Source organism: Paralichthys olivaceus, chromosome 13 (genome assembly GCF_024713975.1).
Source record: "Paralichthys olivaceus isolate ysfri-2021 chromosome 13, ASM2471397v2, whole genome shotgun sequence".
Classification (NCBI taxonomy): domain Eukaryota; kingdom Metazoa; phylum Chordata; class Actinopteri; order Pleuronectiformes; family Paralichthyidae; genus Paralichthys; species Paralichthys olivaceus.
The window spans coordinates 8,323,924-8,349,010 of NC_091105.1; the positions used below are offsets into that span (position 1 = coordinate 8,323,924).

The following is a 25,087-nucleotide window of genomic DNA, read 5'->3' on the forward strand; positions in this document are numbered from 1 at the left end:
CTTATTCAAACCCTCAAACAGGCCTTTGAAAAGGTGAGGACCGTCCAAATGTCCTAATTCACAGTCTTTGCAAAAAACGGTCCTCACAAAGATACACAGAAAGCACAAGTTCAAACACAAATTTAAACAGCTGTCCTCAATCACACACGCACACACCAACCAGAGTCCTTGCTTGAAATGCAGCATTTTAATGAAGTTATAAAAGCGTATTTGAAAAAAATCACTCCCCCCTAATCAATTCCAAGTTTTCTTTTCCTGTGTACATTTGGTAGGAATAAGGCAAAGAAGTAGTCTCTTGAAATAGCAGTTCACATTAATTAATCATCACCATGTCATGTATAAATATTACTAAAATCTGGGCTGTAGCTACAGCGAGGTTCATCCTCCCTGTGTGTCAGCTTCAGTGAAGGGACGGCAGCAGCAGGGCCGGGCTGCTCTCCTGCACGCTTTCAGACAATCCAGCCCCCCATCCCGAAAAACAAAGTATTCCCACAGAGGGATGGGATGCTTGCACTTCGCTCATTTTTTCCCCCCCATCGCCTGTTAGAAGTAGAGGAACAGGTGAAACTGTGGAAATCAAATATAAGTGTAGATTTTTTTGTTTGTTTTTGTTTTAAAGTTAAAATGAGACAATACCTCAACTCAAGACACATCCTATGCGTCTTGTTTATAAAACCAGGGTGAGGGTCTGAACATTAAACTGTAGTGACTATGTTTGGGCAGTGAGTAAGTCTTTTTATGAAATGATTAACTTCGACAAACTGTGCATCTCAGAACTGAGGGCCTGAGGCGGAGAGACGAGAGGAGAGTCATAGTCTGGAGTGAGGAAGAGGAGGATGTATGGCAAGAAAAACAACCACAACATCACATGAGGAAAGGCAGGAGAACGATGCGGATCCATTCATGAAATCTTATCCAAAGATAAAAAAATGTCTTTTTCATAAAAGCTGTTAAAACTCTATAAAATCAATTTTTTTTTTTTTTTTCTCTCTCTCATCACAAATCAAATTGAAACCCGGACATATGTACTGTAAAAACATTCATTAATACAAGGCCATTTTGAGTCGGTGTTAATGTACAGTGTCTGTGATTTACAGTGCTTGTATAACCACTGGCAGCCATTTAAAAAAAAATAACCCCCCTGATTATTATTGTTATTATTATTATTATCATGTGGCTTTTGCAGAAAGCTGTATGCACGTTGTCTTAATCCACGAGAGAGCGCCGCACACACTGGCGCTGTGCTCAAACCTCCTGCCGAGGCTTAATGCTGCTGCTAAATGCAGGTGCTAGACAAAAGACGGGGAAATGAAACATAAAACACAGCGGAGTCAGTGACGGACTCTGAACCCGTGACCGGTGAGTGCAATTCTGTGTCGACAGCATGTAAGTCTCTCAAGTTCTACAAGTCCCACATGACTTAAAATGAACAACAAGAGAGAATAATAAACAAACAGGAAATCACCCCTGATTGGCTCACAATTACCCCACGTGGCACAATGGTAATTTCCTGTAAACATTTCTTTGAATGTTTATAAAAACACCCTTCCCATTTAAAACACAAAAATATATAGAAATTTATTTTTACATGGACATATATATTACTAAAGGCCTTAAAATATTTTCCGTTCTTTTCCTCGAAAAGTCACAGTTCCCTTCAGTGGATATTTAGCCTCAGACGGACCTGGAAGGAGAAACAGACGTCGTTTCAGTGCTTGTCATGTGTCACAACAGTATGGACGGAAGGGTTGCACTTGCTTACCATGCCAAGTCTTAGTACCAAATTTTATTCCTGCTTCTTCTGGCTCCGTTCTTTCTTAGGCACCAGTGCCTTACGGAGGTATGGCATGAGTAAAAAGGCTACAAGGAAGAATACATGACCACAGAAATAGACGGACGAATACACCTGTAAAAACAAAGAGCAGATACAATTCATGTAAATTACACAGTCAGATAAATTTACATTCACGAAGAAAATGTGTGTGATTGCTGCAAGTTGCAGTTGCAGCTGCTGCTGAATGTTTTCCTGAAAGATGAAGCTCATTGGCTGCAAGAATGCTATTTTCAGCTAGACCTTGAGTAGCTAATGACGGTAGCATGTAACCACGCTCCAAACACAAAGGAAGAGCAGGTTTGAGGAATGGGAATCTGAGCACAAAGTGACTTATCTTTCAATAAAGTTTGAAAGTCCTAAATACCTAACATCTAATCAGTAAGAGGATCACATTCACAAACACAAGAGACTTGTGGCTACAACTTGATGCCAGTTATGTGGAGATTCAGATAATTACGTACGCTCAGGAACAGTTTAGAAATGTTTTGGGGTCTCAAAAAAGCACTGCTCCACCCTCGGTGGTCACATGACAGACTGATGAAAGCTCTAAAATCTATAAAACCTGGACTTTAGTGGCAAATATCTGATAAACTTAACACACAGAGTCCAATTTTAATGAAGTCTGTAGCATGTAAAAGAGATTAGTAAGCTTTGAAAGCATGTGGGATCACAGGATCCCAACAATTAAAAACCCCAGCTTTTATGATATAAGTGAGAATGACTGTATTTTTCCTGTGACTCTACTGTCAGAGCTGTGTGAGTTACCTTGAGCCATTTGTCATAGGTGAAGAGGCAGAATGGCACTAGGGGGTAGCCCATAAAGAGCCAGTGTATAAACTGCTGGACTACATAGATGAGAGGGTAGAGCGCGCTGTTGGCCAGCTTCGTCAGCAAGGGACTGTCCCTCACCAGAGCCAGGGCCTGTCACACACACACACACACACACACACACACACACACACACACACACACACACACACACACACACAAACACACATAAAAATAATTATATTAACACAAGAAAATGATGCCAAATTGTGACCGCAGTCAATATTTAATTAGTGCATTCAACAGTACATTGGATCAATAGTATTATGCTGTTTAATAACAAGAGGTTGTCTCTTTGTTAAATCACAAATATCCTGCTGAAATAAATACCCAAGCGTTCTCAGCACGTAAATACAATTAGGTCGCTCATCTCCATACCTGTCGCTCTACAGTGATGATGAAGAATTCCATGGAGAAGCACAAGATGTATCCGGAGTGAAGGCCGTGCCAAATCGTCAGAAACAACAGTGTGGCCACATGAGACAGGGTCTTATTTCCCAGGAACTTTAACCGCTTGAAGACATGTCTTAAAAAAAGGGAAGGAGGGGAAAAAAAAAAAGATATTTGGAACGTCTCTTTTCAACTAAATATCTGGACATGGGGGAAAATGCTCAATGATTCAACTATTACTGTCACACTCACTTACCTGAATGTCGTTGTTGCATAGCAACTGAGGTTCTATTAAAACACCTCAACTTAACATGTCTACAAGGGTATTTAATTCAACAGTGGCTCAGACTACAGGATGCACAGTATGTTTTCAACAGTGTTTGATTTTTCCTTGTAGTACAGGGTCACATAAATAAGTACATGAAGAACTACTGTTTATAAAAGCTTCATCCCGTCCTCAGTATGTTTATAAAAACATCTAAGCTGCCCCATGTACGCCCACCTTTCACTTTTGCGATGTTAGAATGTGAAGCTTCCATCAGGATTTTTCTTTCTAACTTAGTGAGACCAAATGTCCGACAGGGCACTCTCTTTTAAAACAAGGACAGACCCGAGGCTTAGTTCATGAAGCCTCCTAAGAAGAGTTTCTAATACAATTCTTAGAGCTATGTTTACTTGTTCACCTTATGTTCACAGGAACAGGTGACAAATGACTCTGCTGATCTGTTTCCAACCCCAGACTAGATTCTCTTTAGCAGCCCAAGTAGATAATGGTGCGGAAGTAGAGAGTGAGGAACTGACTGCGGACAAAAAGGACTATAGCTCTATCTCTATCCACTTAGATTCTTGATTTGGTTCCCCCACTACCTAAATTACACAATGTCATTGACTATGATATTAGGAGTCTAGGTGAAGGACTTTCCAAGTCTTGAAGGGGTGAAGTTAAGTCTTGGAATGTTTTACAACCAGTACACAGTGATATATATATATATATATATATCACTTAGCCTAAACGTTTTTAAGGAATCGGATCTTAGTTGTCTGTACGTAATCTGTTTGACATTAAGATGGAGAAATGACTCCATGACTATATATATATATATATATATATATATAAAAAATTATGTGGAAATACAAATATGATCATGTACTCTGGTTCCTCTGTCACACAGACGGTCCTCACTCCAGGGACAATAACAGGGTAAGGAATGTGCCAGGAAAGTTTCGGGAATGTGTTCATTAGCAGAGGAAGATGGGAAAGCTCTCAACTTTCAGGGTCAAGTTGAACCAAGATTATTATTATCATCATTATTCAAAGGTTAGTTGTTTACTGGCACAGTGGACTTCCTATGGGCTGAGATCATCCTGTTGTTTACTAAGAAAATCACTTCAGAATTCAGATTCCTGTAAATCTAAAAGTTATCCCAAAGCAACTTCAATCTTAAGAGAACTAATGAGGTAAGTGAGTTTTACATGTGCATGAAGAAATCTTTTGGTGAGCTGCAATCTCTCCTTTTCATTTTACACTGGAACACATGGCTACCACTGCTTTATGCTCTCCTCACTGGTAAACGCAACCGCAAGAAAAGCACTTCTGCCTCTTGGCCTGAGCTGTAACACTGGGGCCGAAGTTTCATCATTAAATGGTTTCACGCACTTCGACTAATTGAGTTAATAGTGAACACTGGTTTTCTGGTTCACTTACTTGCTTCCATCACCATTTGCTGATTTATGGTAGATTTAGCAAACACGCCAGTGCAGTTGCTTAGACAATCACAGAAACGGAGTCATTTCTCCATTTTAACGTCAAACAGATTACGTACAGACAACTAAGATCCGATTCCTTAAAAACGTTTAGGCTAAGTTCCGAGCCTTCCAGGAGTTTTCTCAGAATGTTTGGGAAATTCAGCTCCAGCTGTGCAGAGATTAGAAAGTAGGGAGGATTTTCTTCTGTTTTTAATTCAAACTACTTCTGACAGTTCTTGCGTTCAGGACAGTTTGAAACAGACTGAGCCTTAAGAAATTCAATCTTCAATCTAACCCTTCATAGGGGAAGGTTTCATGAAGACAGTATACATCTTAAATAGCATTACTTGGACCTGTTTATTACTAAACTGCTTAAATGTGTGCCAAGAGAACTGTAACTCAGAAGTGGCACAAATGTGACTATAAATAGACTCTTCTTCGTAGGTCAAACATTGAGAACATTTTAATATCTGCCTAAGGCCAGAAAGCTCTCCAGTGACCAGCCATACAGTTTAAAATCATCCTTAACTAAAGTCTGATATCCTGTAATAGTTACCTGTTGAGATTCTACATCTTAGCTACTTTTAGTTCCATTTTAAAACCAATTCCCACTTCGCCATCCTCTGTGTCTCATGCAGTTCTGCAGAGTAGAAACTAAAAGTAATCTTAAGTAGCTAATGCATTCAAAAGAAATGGACCATGTAATAAACTATGTGTTAAATAAATTGCTTTGCTCACTGCGGTAACCATAAAACGCTGCCACATATGCAAAGAATTTCATGCATGAAGCTGCTGCTGGAAAACTGTAAGAGACTGTAAGCGTCTGAAAGCTGCAAAACCTTTACACCCCTCCCAGGATGTCCGCACCCTCCCTGTATTGATTGAATTGTCCTGCCTTCTACCTCATTGTTCTTGTCCAAGTAAATATTTCACTTTAATATCAATGCTTTGGATCCAGGTTAAGATAACCTCACGGATTTCCAGCTCCACACTGACCTGGCAGCCCAAGCGTTTGTGTTGATGTTGAAGGAAGCGATGGTTCCTCCGAAAAGCGGCGTGGTTTCAAAGAGCCACACCTTCATGTTGGCACAGGCGTCCCACTGGTGCTGACCCTCCACAACACCATTGTAGCCGAGGCCAGAGAGGATACAGATGCCCTCCTGTAAACATGCAAATGACATATTTTCATTTGCTGGAGTCATATCACACCACGAAGCAGATAAACTATAACTGTACATGTTGTTGATGTTTGTGTGTAATCATCAGCACATATGAGGGAGTGTAAAGATATGTAAAGGGTGGTAGTTTTATTGTTAATACAGTTTCAAAAAAATAAAGCTAATAAGTTCAGGCACCTAATCAATAGCTGTTTGCCATCAAGACATAACTTTATTAAATGCATTTCATACACACGGTGTCTTTTCATGAGACTACTTACTGCTATGACCCAGCAGCTGACGTATTTATACAAGATGACTTTAGCCCAAAGCAGAATAAACACACAGCGGTACCAGAAGGGCTGAGCCTGTGGAAATGAAATAGTTTTACATTTTAGACAAAGATGAAAAAAGATGCACTGATGCTTTGACTTGTCGTGCATTGACAGATGTATGACTACTCAGTGATTGTGTCTTTCTCACCTCATATTCATCTGTTAAATAATAGCTGTCTGGGTAATAGGGACTAAATATTGTATAAATCACCAAGCAGACAAAACCCAGAGCAAACCTCTTCATAGCCGGTATAACACTGAAAGATAAAGAAAGAGATGGATGAGGCTGGGAGAAGAGAAGGTAATAATGAGGTTAACTGCAAAGTAGTGACACTGTGCCTTTATTTTTTTACAGAGGCGTAATAAAGATATGTTTTCAGCTCATTTTTCTTTTCATCGCTCATAGTTTTCTCACTTTTACCTGTTGGGAGGTTTTCCGGGGCAGTCGGTGAGCTCCCCCGCCACCAGCCTCTGGTAGCTTCGCAGCGTGAACTGGGGCCCCACCAGGAAGCCTCCATAGAAGTAGGAAAAGCCGCACACCTCGAGCAGCGAGGGCACAGACGGCAGGGCTGATTTCTTCTGCTCTTCACTCAGCTGGGACTGGGATTTAGGGAAGTGAGAGGAGAAAGAAGATGAAACACAAAGAAGATCAGAAGAACAGGAAGAGGAGAGATTGCAAGATGGTATGAGAGGAGGAAGGGAACAGAAACTGGAGAAGGGAAGATATTTTAAAAGCCCACTGACTTGCTAAATATGGATCTAGTTACAAAATGTTTGACCACTATCTACAGTGGCTGCAAACTAAACATGACTGCACTAAATACTCATTAGCTGGTATTTTACTGCAGGCTGTAACCTGAGGGGAGTGACCCATGGCCTTTATTACCTCCATTTCATTTTCAACTGCGTTTGTTCTTCTGTGTGTTATTTAGCAGGATTGCACAAAAACTCCTGGATGGATTACCAGGAAACTTGGTGGAAGGCTCCGGTATGGGTCAGAGAAGAACCCATTAGATTTTGGTGCAGATCCAAATCAGGGACCAGATCGGGGAATTGAACGGTGCTTTTCAACATTTCCATTGATTTCTCAAAAAGTAATTCGTGGATCTTGATAAAACAGATTTATGAGTGTGTGCAGTATGGTTGGGTGTGTCAGCTTTTTTCAGGCACTGAATGGTAACAAAGGGAGAAGAAACCTGTAACTACCCCACGTGCATAGCTGAGAACTGCAATGTGGCCTGCAATGAGGGGACTGGTGGGCCTTGGTGGAGGTACAGTATGTGCCGAGAATGAAAAGCACTGAATAATACTGATTAAAATAAGAATAAAATAAAGCAACAGGAGGGGACAGCTTCCACAGATGTGTTTGAAACCAAACTACTGCTGAAAACCAAACTAAACTGGGTGAAAGAAGAGCACATCACTGAAAGACCTTAACGGAGCTGATACATGGTTTATTACGGGATGACTCTATGAAGCGAGGCTGTTCTGTTAACACTGACCTAGATATCTATATGACACCTTTGGTGGATCTCTACTGTTGTGGGTGATGTTACAAATGAACAAGCCAGACTCTAAGGTATCTGGTTACAGATTCTCAGTTTAATTTCCATTTAAATTTTCTGTATCACAACGTTGTACTTGTAAAACGTGTAATTGTGTATATTGTGAGGGATGATTTTATCCTTACCACCCATTATGTTATACATTTGCTAGCATGTCCTTGTCCTTTGTTTCGTCCCACTTTTCTTCCCTGCTGTTCTAAATCATGTCGACTTCTCCTCTCTTGGGCTTTAGCAGGCAAACACAAAGAGCCTGAACTGAGTGAAAAAGGAGAAGATCACTGCAGCGCTTCTCTTGCAAAAAGCCCTTTTGTGATGTTGCTGCTTTTTCACTGCCGCTTTGGATTCCATAGTGGTCCGGTTTTCAGTTAGTTGTGATGGTTGCGTGGATGTGTGTCCATTTCTCTTTTTGAGCTTCCCTGCTGTATTCATGCACTCTCCTGAACTGTAAGTGACTTTTGATTGCTTTGTTACAAAGTATTTGCTTGCTTGAGAGACCTTGTGGTGACTTATACATGATGTTTTGTGTTGAAGCAAACAAAAAGCTGCTTTGTGGTAAATGTACTGAATAGCTATGTTGGCATGGAAACATACCTATGTACTTAGTTTCCTACACAACTATCTGAACATACAGTGTGGCTGTAAGTTTTTTTCTAAATTACCTGGTTCCAGCTTCTCAAATGTGAAGATTTGCTGCTTTTCTTTGTTTTCTATGGGAGTGAACTTAATATTGTTGAGTTTTGAACTGGTGATCGCACAAAAACAAAGAATTTCTACTATTTTAATATTTTATAGTAATATTTATAGTCTGTACAATTTTGTTAAGAAAATATAATTTTGGGGGGAAAATAACTGTTTAATTCATAAAAAGTGATAACAATGTTTTGGCACAGCCCTGCATCTTGTATGGTTTTCAAGTTATTGACACCCTTACATATTTTTTAGATTTATTTGTGAATTAATTCTTCGCTCAGGTAACTTGTTTGTATTTAGTCACTGACTGTAGCCGCTTCGTGCGGCGCACAGTGATCATTAATTGATTGAATGTTTTTTCTATCAAAACCCATCTTAAACATACAACAGGATAAAAGAGGAGCCAGAAATAACAAACAGAGATTAAATGTGAGCAAAACTCAAACCCAGACAGACAACATGGATACATTGACCAACATTAGAGCAAGCAAAAGCGAAAAAAGATCAACCAACTCACTGGTTCCTTTCCACCGTCATAGAAATCAAATGACAACCCTGTAATCAGAAAATGCAAGTGGTGTCAGAAACTATGTTAGGAAGATTAATGCTGCCATGATCATTTAAATAAACACTTAAAGCATGCAGATGTCCTGTCAGCAGTTTATCAATATGTTAATCATTCACTGGAGAACAGGGGGGGGGTGCAGCAAAAACAATAGAAAGATAACAAATTCTATACAATGAGAAAATATCTACTATTAACTAAGAAACAATTGATTTTGACAAGCAGAGCAGTGGGAGGAGAGCTAGAGTCAACTCACCGACGAGTTTCAGCATGAGGACACAATGAGGCATGGTCCACTTGATGTCATACTCTTCTGTTGCTGTGTAGTAATAACCTGCCAGCAGGTAGACCTACAGGAAGAGAAGACAGAAAACAAAAATGAAGACAAATATTAAAAACGTCCAGGTGGCAAAGGTCAGCCTCATTGGATATATAAGTAGAAGTGTATCACTGTTATAAGTAACAGAAAACTTAAGAAGAAAAGAATCAAAACAAAAAATCATCATGACAATTCCTAGGAGGTGTGCAGAGGTGTGGAGCGGGCAGATGTCTGTTTAAACACTTGATATCAGTGTTTAGGCATCAACAAGGAAATAAGATTTAAGACGGTGCAGACGATCTGGCTGGAAGTACCCGAGCCACTGCGGCAAAAGTCTAGCAGTGCACAATCAAGGAGCTATTGCTACAAAGTAAGCCTGGGTGCATGGAAATGCAGAGAGAGAAAAAGAGACACCAGGACACCTCACCATTTGAAAGGTAAAGCTGCTCAGGACAGTTGTTACTGTTCTTCCCATGAGTCTCAGCATCAGGAATTGGACAAGGACGCATACTGCGGAGTGATAAATCTGAGAGCCTGGGAAAGAGATGGACAGAGAGGGGGGTGAGGGGCTGGGGAAGATGGTGAGTGCAGTCAAGTGTGACCTGTAGGACTGAAAATGACAACAGCACTTTTCTTCCTCCTTCCCAGTTCAGTATTGGCAGACACGGTGAGACGACGGCAAAGCAGAGACATGATAAACATCTGACTTGAATTGAGCTTTCAAAAAACGGCTGGAGCAAACAGTATTCCACAAGGAGAAAGATAAAGCAACAGACCTGCTGTAAAATCCAAATGCAGCCACAACATAATAAAGAAAAGAGAAAGAAATCAATGTTAGCAGTTTGTGTTCAGTCCAGCATGCCACTCTGCTCCATGACGAAGCTCCATCCATTCATCCTCTCATCCTTACCATTGCTGTCACGATGGAAAATAAACAATTTGTTGTTATATGATGAGACAGAAAATAAAACAGAAACTATTTTGATAACCAATATCATGTTATAAGAAAAAAAACACCAAAAATTAAATGGTTGCAGCTTCTTAAATGTAAATCTTTGTTGGTTTCTTATCTTTCTTTGAGTAAATTTAATTGGGACCGCAACTTATAACTACATTTATTGATCAACTTTGACAATAATTGACAGATTAATTGATTAATAATTTTTCCATGAAATATCAGATAATAATAAAAAAGACTTTTATCACAGCCCAATGAAGTCTATTAAGAATTCTAGTTTTATTCAAAACCATTAAAACAGATGCTGAGTTTACTATCAGAGACGGCAAAGAGCAAAAAGAGGAAAAAAGTTATGTAATTGGTATTTTTGTGGAAAATTACAACCGTTTGTGATTAGTTAGTTATTAAATATTGATCATTCAGATTTCTAACTATTCTTTAGATAAAATAAAAAAACTCAGGCTCTGGAAACTTTAAGACAAGTTGTCCAACATTTCATGCATCAAACGACTCATGAATTAAGCAAGAAAAGAACTGGAAGATTAAATAATCATTAGTTGCAGTCGTTGATGTACTCGATGTGGTTGAGTTTCAGAGGAAGTGGGTTTCATGCATAAAGTTAAGATCTAAACCTCCTGTAGTCAAACCTGTCTTTCCGCCTGCTGAAGAGCAACACATTTACTTCCTCACCCACCAAGAAATGTCCCAACAATAGTTGATGATTCATCCATATGCAAATGATATAACTTGATCTCCAACAACACATCCCTAAGCCTTTGTGTTTCAAACTGAAAGGAGTTAATGTGCTTTCTGTTAAGGCAGACACATGCAATTATATTCACGTGTTATATATATATTAGTTATTTAATGAGGCTGATGACTTAAGACTTAACACATTTTAAGAAATGCTTATGGAGTAAATATGTGAGAAGAGAATCAACTCTTCATTTTCTTCAACCAAGTTACTCTTGATCAGTTTGACAGCAGCCAAACATATTCTGGCAGCACAAAAGGTCTGGCAGGCGTATTTGACAGTTAGTTTTTTACCTTTTCAGTTGTACTTGTTTCTTTAAATGTTACATACTGACACCGTCAACATTTTAGTGAATGGCATGAAATTATTTTTTAGGATTCAAAACAAAAAGTTTAGGACTTGGACTTGACTCAGAAAGGCCAAGAATTGTGACTATGATTTTATCTCACCTCTCGTGGGTCAAACGACTGGGCTTGGATTTAATTGCTTCAGAGTTTGTAGCTGCTGCTCACACACAATGTATGACCTTTAAATTTTAAGGTACCCTATGGTTGTTCTGACCACTAATAGTACTATGGAGAAGCTTTTTTATTAGCAGCTCCCCATTTAGTTCAGCATATGCACATATATCAGAATAACAGCAATGCACCATTAAAGGCTGGAGAGAAGAAGACCACTGATAGCAAGTAAAATGGAATTTTTCAAAAATAGCTATGCAACTGTTTTATGAAGAAAGACGTGTATTTAATGCCTTTGGTTGACCTTCATTTAAAAGTGTAACTTCTTTACAAAAAATCCCCCATGGCTGTTTTAAAGAAGCCCTGACACATATCTTAACTCAACTATTTAAATGTGGTAAGGTATATGAAAACAACTTTTTGATTTAGAGGTGAATGATACTTGTGCAGACTTTCCATCAAGACAACACAAATACATCTCCTTTATCTCACCGAAGTTGAAAGCTGCTAGAGCCAGTCCAGAGAATGTGTGGAATAAATTAATAACTGTGGAAGACTGGTAGAACAGGAACCGCCGGTACACCAGGGCACAGGGATATCCTGCAGGAGAAACAGACAGAGGGGGAAACATGCTGTTACAGTATGTGCATTCATATCATCTAACTGAGCTTCTGTTGACACCTCAGCATATTAACCACTCCTTGTGGTAAAAACACATGGCAGACACACATTCCAACACATTAGGGCCACTGGTGCGCATGAGTAGTGTGTGTTGGTGCAAATCTGGCATCTCAAGGAGAAAGAGAACGTCTGTGTAGGACTACAGGAAGAATAAACTTAGTGACCAAACCACTATTCTTAAATAAGAGAGGATCATTTTGTTCAGTTTGACTTGTTCACAATTTGACTCATGCATTAATTGTGGATATTCACACATTAACTTGATTGTATTTGACCAGTGAGCCAGTAAAGAGACTGAAGCGCCAGTAAAAAACTATTTATGACAGTCTACAAACAATCAGTTGTTTTGTAATCAGTGCAGCGGCGCCTTCTATTTTTCTACCGTGCAGTGTCTAGCTACACAACTTCTGCATAACTTAACAGTTTGTCAAAACAACTTACATTCTCCATCTCGTGGGATCATACAACAATCGCGCTCATTAACACTCAGCAGTTGTTAAGGGTGCTGGAGGGGTGGACCACATGTCCACTGTTACTTGTGACTTAATTCCGTTTTCGCTCCTCACCTGCTTCTCATGTATTGATGTTTTGTTGTGTAGCACCACCATCTTAATGAGATCAGCACGAGATGAAGAGTGCAACTTATTTTTCATTTTTATTTTTTTGTGGTAACTCTTTAAGTGGAACAAGATAGCTTTCTTGCTAATGTTTTGCTAGCTCACATGAGTAGGATTGCAAGCATGATATAGAATTTTTAAAGGTTAGCTTTATGTGTTTGCTAGCTATTTAATTTTGTGTGTGTGCCTTTTGGGGCCACAGAAAAAAATCTTGTTTTGGGCCAACAAAATCCTAGGGCAGCCCCTGCTCACTCAGTGTCCCACCCCCTTTAGATCTACGCTAATCTCATCATGGCGTCTCTACAGCAGTCTGCCTGCAGGACCCTCTGTGGAGGTGCCTCTGGTGCAGGCTCTGCTCTCAGGTGAGCTCCACCTTTGGGATGAAATACTCACAAAGAGCAGAAGGCAGAACTTGTTGATTAGTATTTGTAGTTAACACCTGAAACATAAATACTTACTTTAATTATGAAAACATTTGTCAGAATTGTGATGCAATAGTTCATAGTTATGATTATTTCCAGTGAGAGTGTGATTGTGATAATAAAATGACTGAGGAGTAAAAGAGCCCAACGTTTGAATCAGCTGTTTCTGGCTGGATGAGTGGAGCAAGACCTTTCTACTTTGTCCTTCCACTAACAAACAAGGAACTAAAGGTGAGTGGATATTCTCATGAACCACAGTGACTTATATATGTGGGTCAATATATAATAAGTAACACTCAGGTCCCCATCTGGTCCTGTTGGTTACTTTAAAGGATAAATAAATAATGATTTGAGTATTGTAGCTGTAATAAAAGAGGAATTCTGTTTATCAATCTGTGCCAGAGATCCATTTTGTTGTCCAAATACTCACGACCAATCAATGAGTCACATTATTGAAAGTTGCCTGAGAAGATCCACGCACCTAAAAGATCTGGTAAAACAGAGGTTTAAAAAAAATGGATTGTATGATATAAAATCCTTTTTTTAATGGGAACTCTTCGGTATGCAGATCTTTTACTCCTTTCAAAGGGGTTTAAGGCCAAAATTATCGGGGAACGGTTTATTTTGTCTTCCAGGACATTTCTGTACAACAAAACGTTTTCAAAGAAATAAAGCTGCTCAGACAAATGATCTGATTCACTGCGATGTAGAAACTTGCAGGCTTATTTTGAAACTGCTCTGTGGCTAGTATTGCCCCATGACAATTTTTTTTTTATTTTGAAAATGCCAATTTGGCCAAGTTCCACCCAGTGCGTTCCCAGTGGCTGACTAAAGCCCAACTTATGTAAAACTATGTATGGCAGAGGAAATGCTGGCGCAACATGTTATTTCAGGCTCCACTGTAGCCAGTTACTATACGACTGCAATATTACGCAAGAGCACATCAACAGTTGGACAAAGAGCGTGAAACAGGCCGGAGGGTTGGGGGCAGTGGCACAAACCAAAGTCTGATCTGAATGGCCTTGTTCAATCCATTGTGTTGTACTGTGTGGGTCTGCACAGAGAGAAAAATAGACGTGGCCATGTGTCAGAGCAAAGTTCAGAGAGGACAGCGTGGAGGACACCCTCCCCCCACCACATCCACACACTTAACCCTGACATTCCCACCACTGGAGTCCCTCAGCCCGTGGTGAAACAGCAGACCTTTAAATGAAAACAAACCTAGTGATTAAAGACCCCGGTGGAATCTCACTGTCCCCTCTACTCAAATAAGTAGCAGGTGAGGGGACACAGTTTGACAGCCTGAGCTCGTTCTGCAACACGTCAGATCTTTGTCCTCCCCCAACAACAGTGGGACTATTAACCAACACTACTCTCTCATGTTGTTCAGCTAATCCTGCAGCTACTAACCCTGTCATCACACTGGTAGCACTTTGCTAACTCACATTTGTAGCCGCCTAGCTAACTTGGTTGACTAGACTAGACTAGGTTGGTTAGCTGGTCCAACAAGTGTTAAGATGATGAAAACACGACAGACACGTTCTGTCAGTATCTGACAGCAACACCTGACTGAGAACTAGCCGAGCGGCAGAACCTTCACACCGGTTTACCAGCCTCGCTTCAGCAGCTGCTGGAGGTTTGAACACAGAAAACTTCACCACTGAGGCTGTGGGACAAATGCTCCACCGCGGGTTCGGAATCGATCGGTAGCTTCCTGCAGAACAAATCCTCAACTGTTAGAAACAGCAGAAGCAACACAGCAGATTTTCAGCCTGATGCTACATCTCTCAGTCGGTACCTGACTGAGCGTCATGTTAGCGGTGACAGTTGCGCTCGGCAGCGGGAGCTGTGGTACCGGTGACCCGGCCGGGAGTCACCTCGGCTGCCCAACATCATAACCGATCCCAGGGAGGAGACACTCACCGATTAAAATAGATAAAATGAGTCGAACCGCTGGCTCCGGGGAACCTAAGGACTCCGCCAGCTTCTCCATCAAGGGAGCCGCCATCTTTCTTGTGGGCGGAAACGTCTCCTCGCGACGGTTTAGTGAACTCTACTGACTCACGGGCACGCACGCGCACGCCTTTTCTCTCTCTCTCTCTCTCTCTCCCTCTCTCTCTCTCTCTCTCTCTCACATACACACACGTATCCTTGTTTGCATTTACTTCCATTCATTCTTTACATAACCTCAACTCTACCTTTAACCATGATTCATGCTTAACTTAACCTTGACGAACTTATTGCTAACCTCCACCAGAAGCTCAGGAATTCAGTTTTGTCTTATTTAATGATTACATTCCATGAAGTTTATTGATCCTGACTGTGTTTATAATAGAAAAGCTTCCAAAAAGGCAACAAAAACGAACACACACACACACACACACACACACACACACACACACACACACACACACACACACACACACACACACTGCGGTTCAAACCCCTGCAAAGTTAAAGTGTGTCATTCATTATTAAGTGTGAAAACGTATCACTTGAAAACTTTTTCAAGTGTTTCCCTGCATGCTGCACATATGGGCTGACATGACTCAGCAGTAACGCAACCAGCGTGTTGCACCAGAGGTTCAACCATCAACCCTCCAGTGTCTGAGGCAGACAGACGCACACACACATGACCGCGTGGTGGGAGATTGCCCCCGTATGGTGACATGCAGGTATAACAGTTCGTTACTGCCCCTCCACGAACATTTGAATTCTTTGCTTTTGCAGTTTCCATTATAAACTTTTGTGTCGTTAAAATTAAAAACTTAATAAATATGACCAACATTAAAGTCGATTGTGTGCATGTAAAAAAATAGTTTACTTACATTAGTACAATATATCGTTTGTGACAAAATACATTTTTCATTCAAGTGGCATCCTAAATTCACCCTAAATTAAATAAAAGAATCAACAATTACTGTAACTACCTTTCTAACTTCACATTTATTTGACATTCCTATTTATTCCCTCGACTCATCAGTCTGTTGTGCTCCTGTCTATTCTTAACGTTGAAAATATATTTTACACATATAAACAATTAGTCAAAAAAGTATATATAATGGAAATCATTTGAACTTACAGAGACATGCAGACAAATTATTTAAAAAATATGTGACACTTTATTCCCTGAACTGTGACTTCACATCGTCACCACATTCCCAACTTTCCACACCACAGCATTAATTTGTTAACTATTGTTGATTCTTACCTTGTTGCAAGGTGTGATTTTACCTTTATATACAGTCTATGGATTTTACACATAAACCGTCTATCAGCCTATAATCATTAAAAACAGTAGAATCATTGTTTAGGACTAATAATAAAAGAACTATCTTGTCTGAATCTGCAGCAGTTACCTAAACCTTCTGCAAAAGTCCTGATAATATACTTGACACCAAATCAGGGACTAACATGTAGAATTGAATTACTAGATATCATTTTAGAGAATGGTCAGGTACTTTACATGTACAAACTTCAAGTTAGTTGCAGAAGTCTGGCCCTGTAGTATATTTTGATGATTTATTGTTCACATGAGTAAGGGGCTTTTCTTTAAGAAAAGCCTTCTAGAAAAATAGCTAAAGAGCAAATAATCCTAGTGGACATCAGTCAGCCCTGCAGCACAGTACTGTCACTACCTTCATTATTGTTATGGTGTCACAAAGTGTCTAAATGTGGAATGAAGGGAAGCAAGAGAAACAAAACAACAATGTAAATGAATGAAGAACGTGAGTCTAAAATCTTTGCAAATCAGCTTTATAACCTTAAAACAATATATTTTCTTTCCCAGTGCATGTAGGGTATGCAAAACAAGACTGGATATCATCCAATCAGAGGCCTCCTTACTCATTCAGACGGAACGAAGAGGGGCAGGGCTTCTGCCGCCTCAGCCAATCAGACTCGGCCTCAGATACAGGTCACAGACATATTGGGTGAACTCGACATTAACCGATAAATGTGTTCAAATATTTTTGTATTGTTGGTGTCAGTAGTGCAATTTGAGAAATGAACGTAAGGTAAAATGTTCAGATTCAAACGGACATAGCTTAGTTTTATTTGATTACAGAGAAAGTCATTGATTCAATTCGAGATCAGTCAACGATGAATGAATTGCACAATATATCTGTTCTTCTGACCTTCACAGAGAAGGTTCTGTTTTCACTGGTGTCTGTTTTTGTGTCAAAAGGATTACGCAGAATTTAATGACCAATCAGATCACTGGAAAAAAAGTCAAGGGCCAAACAGTTTACAACAAAGTGACAAATAATAAAGAGTAGTACATATTTTGTAGATCTATTGTTCAAAGGTAAACAGATAGAAAAGTTTTTCACATCAAATAAACACAATAATACCGATGAGCTATAGCCAGATTTCGGTTTGACATTGATTGAAGAGCTGTGGCAAGTTCTCCAAAATGATTGTAATAACCTCCTCATGAATAATCTTGTACAAGTTCACCTAAAAAAACTGCTGCTGTTAGATTACGTTTTTGTTTTACTTACAGCATTTCTATGAAGTTAACTGATGAAAAACTATTCATGGAATTATTTACTTTACTTTTAGAGTCTAAAGTATTTGCACAGTGCTGCTTATAAGTGGGTCAGGTGTACTGGATCACCATGCAGTCTGAAACACTAGGTTTCACATAAGTTTTGTATTAAATTCTTGTTTATTTCCATTAAAAGCTACTCAGATTGTATGATATTGTAGATACAAACCAAAGTGTTTTATACATGACCCAAAATTCCTCAGATTTTTAGATTCTTAGATCTTGATTAAAGAATTCACGCATGTTTAGGGGGGTGATAGTTATGAGTGTGTGCAGATCCAAACAAAAATCTGGATCTAGTGAATTCAAATGTGGTTTCATAAAGGGTCTGTTGGGTCTCGATGGTGATATCTGCTCTTCTGAAAACCCTTTTACTTTCAATTTGTGACTTTTTTTATTGAATTTTATGTGGTGGAGACCTTTCAAAATGACACAACTTTGATCCCTATTTTAATATTATTTAATTGTATGTAGTATTTCTATTTCCATTTGTATTTTTACTCTCTGCTACTTCCTTGTGCTGCTGTGTCGACTGTGAATTTCCTCTTTGGAGGATCAATAAATGTACATTTCATCTAATCTTAACTGAGCTCAACTTATCCTATCGCATCTAATCTTGTCTCAAAAGAAAATATAAATGTGTGCCAGTGTACATCCATGGTACTCATCGGCCTCAAGTGTCTTTGAACGCAGCACGACATTTCTTCCTCAAATGGGGAGATGCGTTCACGGGCGTTCCGCCACGAGCCAATGGAGCTGAATGAGAGGAGGGGTCAGATTCTCCGAGTTCATAAAAACCCTCAGCTGCTCTCTCACGTCCGCTTTTCTCCCCACCAGAAGAAGCATCGCCCGGTGAACTGTCGGTACCGTTTTTAATTCTCCAGCTGTTTTTTTGAAAAACACCCGCAAACATGACCAGGAAGTTCTTCGTCGGTGGAAACTGGAAGATGAACGGCGACAAGAAGAGCCTGGGGGAGCTGATCCAGACCATGAACGGAGCCAAGGTGGACCCCAATGTCGGTACGTGGATCCAGAAAATACCCCGATGACTGAAAACCTCCTGTTTACTGATTTATCAATATCGCACTTGTGCATGCGTTAGCTTCCTTTAGCCTCTTTCACTGGGCTGACATTCAAAACGCCAATGACACAGTTAGCATCCACCTCCTCCACGAACCGTCCTTTAAAGCTGCAGCCATTGTGAAGTGACACTAAACCACAGATACGCAGGAATTCGTGAATACGGATGATGCGTTTTTTCGCTAATGTCGCTGGTGAAGCTGCGTTTTCAGCTGCACGTAGACCAACCAGGCTGCGTTCAGGGGTCCGCTCATCCATCTGCACACTGCTGCTACACGAAGCTGAGGTGGGCCTGATGTCAGTGGTTTTAATCATAATGTGGAGACAGTCTATTAAAATAATTGAGGCAGTAAAACCCAACAGCCACAGTGGTTTTAAACACAGGTTTTCACATATAGTCCCCTCCTCTTCCATTTATCCGACGCCACTTGAATGCAGCAGCCGACATTTACCCTGTTGCTGTCTGCTTCCTGCAGCCTGGACACACACACACACACACACACACACACACACACACACACACACACACACACACACACACACACACACACACACACACACACACGATCCTGCAGCTGTTTTAACACACTTCTGGGTTTTTTTCCATTGCATGATGCTGTGCACGCGCAGGGAGACGTTCACTTTGTCATCAGACCAGTTGTGCTTCTCCTGCAAATTGGTGTTATGCAACTCCAGTGTTGTGCATATGCCCTCCACAGGCCCGAGCTGCACACAAGCAAACTGTCATTCTGCTCGGCCTAGCCTTGGACCTTGCTCCGTTCATGAATCCACCCCCTGAGCCGTGTCTGGCTAAAACCAAAGCAGGATCCCCCCCTGAGCTTTAAAGTCAGAGTTCACATGGAGAGTATTAAAACTCTATTACTAGCTGCCTTGAGTCCAGCTCATGACTTTTGCTTGACTTCTGTAGAATGCAGCCATGTAGGTGACCTTTTAGAGGCTGAACTCGGACCTTTTATGCAGAGGGGTCTGAGTGTGGCCGAGGGGGGGGATGACCTTTACTATACCAATAATAACGAGGGGTGTTTAATATAGACTCCCCTAACCCCAAAGATATGGTTACATTGTGAATGTCAGTGTCTTAACTTTGCTGTTTTGTGCTTGACCCCTGCAAACTGTAGTGGTGTTGACTTTGATAAAATTATATTTGCACATACAGTGTGCCCACTGTATTCACACACAGTGCAATATGAATCCATTTTCAAGAGCTACAGCCTGAGTTTCCTATGTGTCAGTTGTTTAATGACCTATTTGGTTGTTTTGTGTTGTGATACAATGATGCTGCATCATCTGTTACCGATGTTAAGAAGCCTGTAACAGTTAGCGAGCTGTCAGTTTGGGATCGATACCTGTTTCCCGTCCTTTGTTTCCAACCTTGTTCATGTTTGACCCTCAGCATTCAGGTCGATTACCAATTCTCCCTGTAAATATCAGAAGTGGAAAGTTTGGACTGAATTATTCTCTTAAATCTACACGCTGTTGTAGCGCTGGGTATGTAGACATGTATGTAACTCGGCCAGTTGCCCAGTGGTTTAACTGATCGGTTATCCTGCTGAAGTGTCTTTAAGCAAGGCCTGGAAACCCACCAACCTTTGGATATCATTCACCAGCTGAACATGTTCTTTCACATCTATGGATATTAGACATCCAAAAACAATGTTTGTGTTTTCCTTGACATAGAGTTTACATTTCTGAGAAGTAAAAGATAAGAAATGAATTCCATTCAGCCATCACACATTGATAGCCACTGGCTACTCTGAATTCTACCGTTAATATCTTCTAATGCATTAAAAGCACATTTCAAACTGTTCATTGATGTGAAGGAAGCTGGTCAAATATGTCTCATAAAATCTGACTGAAGCTTTGCTCTGTTCTTCTGTGTTAATAGACGTGGTGTGCGGCGCTCCAACCATCTACCTGGACTTCGCCAGGTCCAAGCTGGATGCCAAGTTTGGCGTAGCAGCTCAGAACTGCTACAAAGTTGCCAAGGGTGCCTTCACTGGGGAGACCAGGTATGTCACGTTTCCAATGGAGGAAAATAAAGATGGATGAATGAAAACAACTTATAGGTAGTTGAGTGAAAAAGTAGCTCCACAGTCACTCCAGTTTATTCAATGATATCATAAAAATCTAAATCTTGTCCTTAGATGGAGTAGATTAGATTATTATGTGTTTTTTATTGTACAATTAATATCATTTATCTTCAGCCCTGCGATGATCAAGGACTGTGGCGTGGAATGGGTGATCCTGGGACACTCCGAGAGGCGCCACGTGTTCGGAGAGAGTGATGAGGTAATTCTGGATGATTTTATATTGTCGGTTCATCGTGAATTATCTTTAAGAGACAGCAGTTGCTAAAATGTGAGAGTTGAATCCTTACATGAGTAAGTTTGACCAAAGAATCCTCATTGCATCCTTTGTTGCGTCAGCTCATTGGTCAGAAGACGGCCCACGCTCTGGAGAGTGGACTCGGTGTGATCGCCTGCATTGGAGAGAAGCTCGACGAACGTGAGGGCGGCATCACCGAGAAAGTCGTCTTTGCTCAGACCAAGGTCATCGCAGGTAAATGACTCCTGACAGCCCCACCGTAGAGTTTCATATGCACGGGAGATTATGTGAATGTTGCAACACATGTTTCAGGGGGAATTTGTACAAGCTGGAGCGTGTTGGAAATCCTAAAACTTGTCTTATCACACGTCTCTTTCACAGACAATGTAAAGGACTGGAGCAAGGTCGTGCTTGCTTACGAGCCAGTGTGGGCCATCGGCACCGGCAAGACTGCCTCCCCACAGCAGGTAAATATTAGAAACCACTAAATATTTCATTTTAGATTATTGCCGTCTCTTTTCCCAGATCCAATCATAATGTGTCTGTTCCCTCAGGCTCAGGAGGTTCATCACAAACTGAGGGATTGGCTGAAGACTCATGTTTCTGAGGCTGTAGCCAACTCTGTGAGGATCATCTATGGAGGTCAGTCAGAGCACCGAGATGAAAATAATCATGTCAACCTTTTTGATTTTCTGTCTTCTCACGAGGTTGTGCTCTTTTCTCAGGTTCTGTGACCGGTGGTACCTGCAAAGAACTTGCCTCCCAAAAGGACGTTGACGGTTTCCTCGTTGGCGGAGCCTCCCTCAAGCCTGAAATTATTGAAATCATCAACGCAAAGGCATAAGAACCCGGGAAGCTCCAGAGGCCAGCTCCATTAAGATGATCCAGTTCCATCATCCCTCACTCTCAGCACTTAGTCATGTTCCCCTTTTTATTCAAAGTATTCTGTGTAACAGTGTCATTCCCTCCCTTTGTTTTTATCTTGTTTGGGTAAATCTTGTCCTGGAGAAAAGGGACAGGTTAACACATACACTGTACTGCACTGAAATGAGTTAAGTCCACTGAGAATAGCCTGTGTGCTTACTAACTTCCACACCAAGTGTTCAAGCTGTAAAGACTGTCACTTGCACCTTGAGGTGGGCGAGAGTTCCACGCCTTTACTTGAAAAGTTTACCAACTTCTTTTGTGTAAACAGTGTAAACAGCTCTTGTCAATCAGATTTATTTTTGTCTTAAAATTAGTTGCGTCTCTTTTGTGTAATTATGATGTTCTTCTGTGGCTTTTACCTCCCTGTAGACGTGCATGATCCACTCTCATTGGCTGTTTCGCCAAGAGGGAGGTGTCCATTACATGTAATCATATTGTGTCATGGCCGATGGGTTTGAGGGTGGGATGGCTGTAAGGAAACATTATAATAAACTGTTTAGAGACTGTTTTAGTGTGTTGTCTTGTTTTTCTCCTACTGTGTCCTATGACCCCTTTTACATATTCCTTATATTTCACAGAATATATTCTTTCACATGTAACAGGTGATTTCATAACCTGCTCCTCAGGTTGTGTGTTCGTACAGACACGATAAGTAATCCCAGTGGTATTCTCAGGATGGCAGAGAGAGTATCTCATTACAAGACAATGCCATGCAGAGACACATTTCACTGCTATTTTTATCCCGGCACTGAACTAAAACAGACACAAAGCCGTCATATGATTCATGTGTCAGGGGAGAATTCTGCATCCTTTTCCAATTGTACACCTGTACAGACAGTAATGTGCACTAGACTGTAAAATAACAGCCAAAACACAGAGGTAATTTTAATCTGTACGTGTTTTCATCTAAGCGTGTTTCTGACCATGTACGAGGGGGGGGGGGGGGGGTCTGGGACGCATATATCTACTCACTGTGTTTTCGTGGGGTTGACATGCAACAGGTCGAAGCAAAGCAGAGATGTTAACCTCCAACCTGAAACACCAGATTTGATTCCATGATTATTATTTTCTAATTGGGTATTAAATAAACATACTCTTGATAAACATTAAAGGGATAGTTTGCCCAAAAATGAAAATTCACTCACTATCTACTCATGATGTCATGTACACAAAGTGTTTAGTCTAAATGTCCCTTGTTATCCTTCTCCAGGGCTGCATTCGTGGATGAAACCACAAGAAAAGTGTGGATTTTTGTTTTGTTTTTATACTTTTGAATAATCTGCATGGATAGATAGATAGATAGATAGATAGATATTTAGTAGTGTAATGCATATATTTTACACATCTTTATTTTCTTGCATTCTTCTTGTGTATACCTTATATTTCTATGTATTCTACACATTCTTCTTATATTCTTGGTCTGTAATTGTATAAAAACATAATTTCCGGTGATCAATAAATATTTCCAATTCTGCCCTTTCGCCTCCGGTCCAGTAGGGGGCGGTGGTTCCCCGGCTCCGAACCTCTCACCGTGTCTCGGTCCCATGTCCGTGTTTACAAGCGAAGCGTGACGTTCGCGGACTCGCACGATCACGTCCCGACGCGCATATAAAAGCTGAATTTCCTCTGAAAATGTCCCTGATGATGTCCCTGAAAGTTTTCCTCAGCGAGAGGCTGGCGGCGGCGGCGGACGAGATATTCGGAGCCGTGGAAAAAACAATATTCGAGTACAAAGAGGAGATTTCTCGGTCTAAAGATCTGGAGATCAGTCGACTGAGGATGCAGCTGAAGCTTCTCAAGTCAGGTTGGTTTTCACTGGATTGTAATCACACCTCATGCACGTTTTCTTTTCGGTTCTGTGTTAGAATGCATGGTTGTGATGTGGTTCTGTGTGTTTCTCTCCCCTCAGAGCCTGAGGTGGACAGATGTCTCTCAGCCCAGCAGCACAACCCTCACCACCATCCTCCAACTCCTCCTCCTCCTCCTGAGCAGCACCATCAGTCATCCCCTGCAGACGAGGCCCCTGAGGCCCAGCCCTGCGGGGAGGATGAGGGCCGCAGCCCGGAGCATGTGCACCCAGAGCCCTCGCAGGTGAAGAAGGAGCAGCACAGGAGCCACAGAGATTTCTGGATAACCCACGACGAAGAGCAGCTGGACGGCCTGGAGACAGACATTAAAGATTTCATCTCGTCCCCCGCCAGCCTCAAAGCCGGCCTGCAGGACCACGCCTTACCCTTCCACCCCTACCATCACCTCCACCTCCACCACCACCTCCACAACAATGGCAGCGGTGACGAGAGCAAAGATAAACCCTACTGCTGCTCTGTGTGTGAGAAACGCTTCAGCAACTGCTCCCACCTGGCAGCTCACATCAGGACCCACACAGGCGAGAGGCCGTACAGATGTGAAATATGCAGGAAGACCTTTATCACGACGAGCGCACTGAACAGACACCAGACCATCCACACCGAGGGGAAACAGTTCGTGTGTAACTTCTGCGGTAAATCCTTCAAATGGATGGAGTCTCTGGGCAGACACACGAGGAGCGTCCACAAGAGGGATAATGTGCCTGTATGACACTGTGAGGCTGGACAAAGAAACCACACTTGTCCAACAGATTAGATACGCTGTTACTGTACATCACTCATTCACCATTTAATTCTAAAACTCCCAATAGATGCAAAGAAAGAATGAAATGTCTGTTTTCTATGTTAGGTTGTGAATTATGTTGTTAAATGTGCATGGACCTTACGAAGCCTTGAGCTTGTAACTATTAAATTATATGTGAATAAATTGAGTGTACTCTCTTATATGATGTCTTTTCAAATAATGGTCAATTTATAATAAATAAAGTATTGCTACTTTA

The 25,087-nt window shown here is 41.0% G+C and overlaps 3 protein-coding genes and 1 non-coding gene across 6 annotated transcripts; 2 read left to right on the plus strand and 2 right to left on the minus strand.

Moving 5' to 3' along the window:
- Nucleotides 1-172: 172 nt before the first annotated feature.
- On the minus strand, nt 173-15,398 carry lpcat3 (lysophosphatidylcholine acyltransferase 3). Of its 3 annotated transcripts, none has more exons than XM_020093039.2 (13): nt 15,243-15,398; nt 12,092-12,199; nt 9,857-9,963; nt 9,367-9,460; nt 9,063-9,100; nt 6,712-6,890; nt 6,439-6,547; nt 6,237-6,323; nt 5,795-5,958; nt 3,041-3,188; nt 2,600-2,755; nt 1,763-1,906; nt 173-1,684 (listed from the first exon to the last, which is right to left on the minus strand). In XM_020093039.2, the coding sequence occupies exons 1-12, from the start codon at nt 15,325-15,327 to the stop codon at nt 1,787-1,789; spliced, it is 1,395 nt and encodes a 464-aa protein (XP_019948598.1). In that variant the 5' UTR covers nt 15,328-15,398; the 3' UTR covers nt 173-1,684; nt 1,763-1,786. The 3 variants fall into 3 exon arrangements, with proteins under 3 accessions (XP_019948598.1, XP_019948597.1, XP_069393902.1); XM_020093038.2 differs by having other exon boundaries at nt 9,857-9,966; XM_069537801.1 differs by having other exon boundaries at nt 15,118-15,325.
- A 1,461-nt stretch (nt 15,399-16,859) lies between these two features.
- Nucleotides 16,860-16,916, minus strand: LOC138413597 (U7 small nuclear RNA). The gene has a single exon (XR_011245978.1). It is a non-coding gene; the product is annotated as a U7 small nuclear RNA (small nuclear RNA).
- Nucleotides 16,917-18,571: 1,655 nt separating this feature from the next.
- Nucleotides 18,572-22,727, plus strand: tpi1b (triosephosphate isomerase 1b). The gene is made up of 7 exons (XM_020093109.2): nt 18,572-18,888; nt 20,855-20,978; nt 21,174-21,258; nt 21,396-21,528; nt 21,676-21,761; nt 21,849-21,936; nt 22,020-22,727. The coding sequence occupies exons 1-7, from the start codon at nt 18,780-18,782 to the stop codon at nt 22,136-22,138; spliced, it is 744 nt and encodes a 247-aa protein (XP_019948668.1). The 5' UTR covers nt 18,572-18,779; the 3' UTR covers nt 22,139-22,727.
- Nucleotides 22,728-23,720: 993 nt separating this feature from the next.
- On the plus strand, nt 23,721-25,087 carry LOC109633315 (adult enhancer factor 1-like). The gene is made up of 2 exons (XM_020093097.2): nt 23,721-24,025; nt 24,131-25,087. The coding sequence occupies exons 1-2, from the start codon at nt 23,854-23,856 to the stop codon at nt 24,796-24,798; spliced, it is 840 nt and encodes a 279-aa protein (XP_019948656.1). The 5' UTR covers nt 23,721-23,853; the 3' UTR covers nt 24,799-25,087.

What these genes read in the sequence shown, in the direction of transcription:
- lpcat3 (XM_020093038.2), bottom strand. Translation starts at nt 15,327, where the DNA reads ATGGCGGCTCCCTTGATGGAGAAGCTGGCGGAGTCCTTAGGTTCCCCG. An exon ending in CCTCATGCTGAAACTCGTCG is followed by an intron (nt 9,101 to 9,366) that starts GTGAGTTGACTC and finishes TTCTGATTACAG; the next exon opens with GGTTGTCATTTGATTTCTAT. An exon ending in CCCGGAAAACCTCCCAACAG is followed by an intron (nt 6,548 to 6,711) that starts GTAAAAGTGAGA and finishes TTTATCTTTCAG; the next exon opens with TGTTATACCGGCTATGAAGA.
- tpi1b (XM_020093109.2), top strand. Translation starts at nt 18,780, where the DNA reads ATGACCAGGAAGTTCTTCGTCGGTGGAAACTGGAAGATGAACGGCGAC. An exon ending in GCCTTCACTGGGGAGACCAG is followed by an intron (nt 20,979 to 21,173) that starts GTATGTCACGTT and finishes ATTTATCTTCAG; the next exon opens with CCCTGCGATGATCAAGGACT. An exon ending in TCAGACCAAGGTCATCGCAG is followed by an intron (nt 21,529 to 21,675) that starts GTAAATGACTCC and finishes TCTCTTTCACAG; the next exon opens with ACAATGTAAAGGACTGGAGC.
- LOC109633315 (XM_020093097.2), top strand. Translation starts at nt 23,854, where the DNA reads ATGTCCCTGATGATGTCCCTGAAAGTTTTCCTCAGCGAGAGGCTGGCG. An exon ending in GCTGAAGCTTCTCAAGTCAG is followed by an intron (nt 24,026 to 24,130) that starts GTTGGTTTTCAC and finishes CTCTCCCCTCAG; the next exon opens with AGCCTGAGGTGGACAGATGT.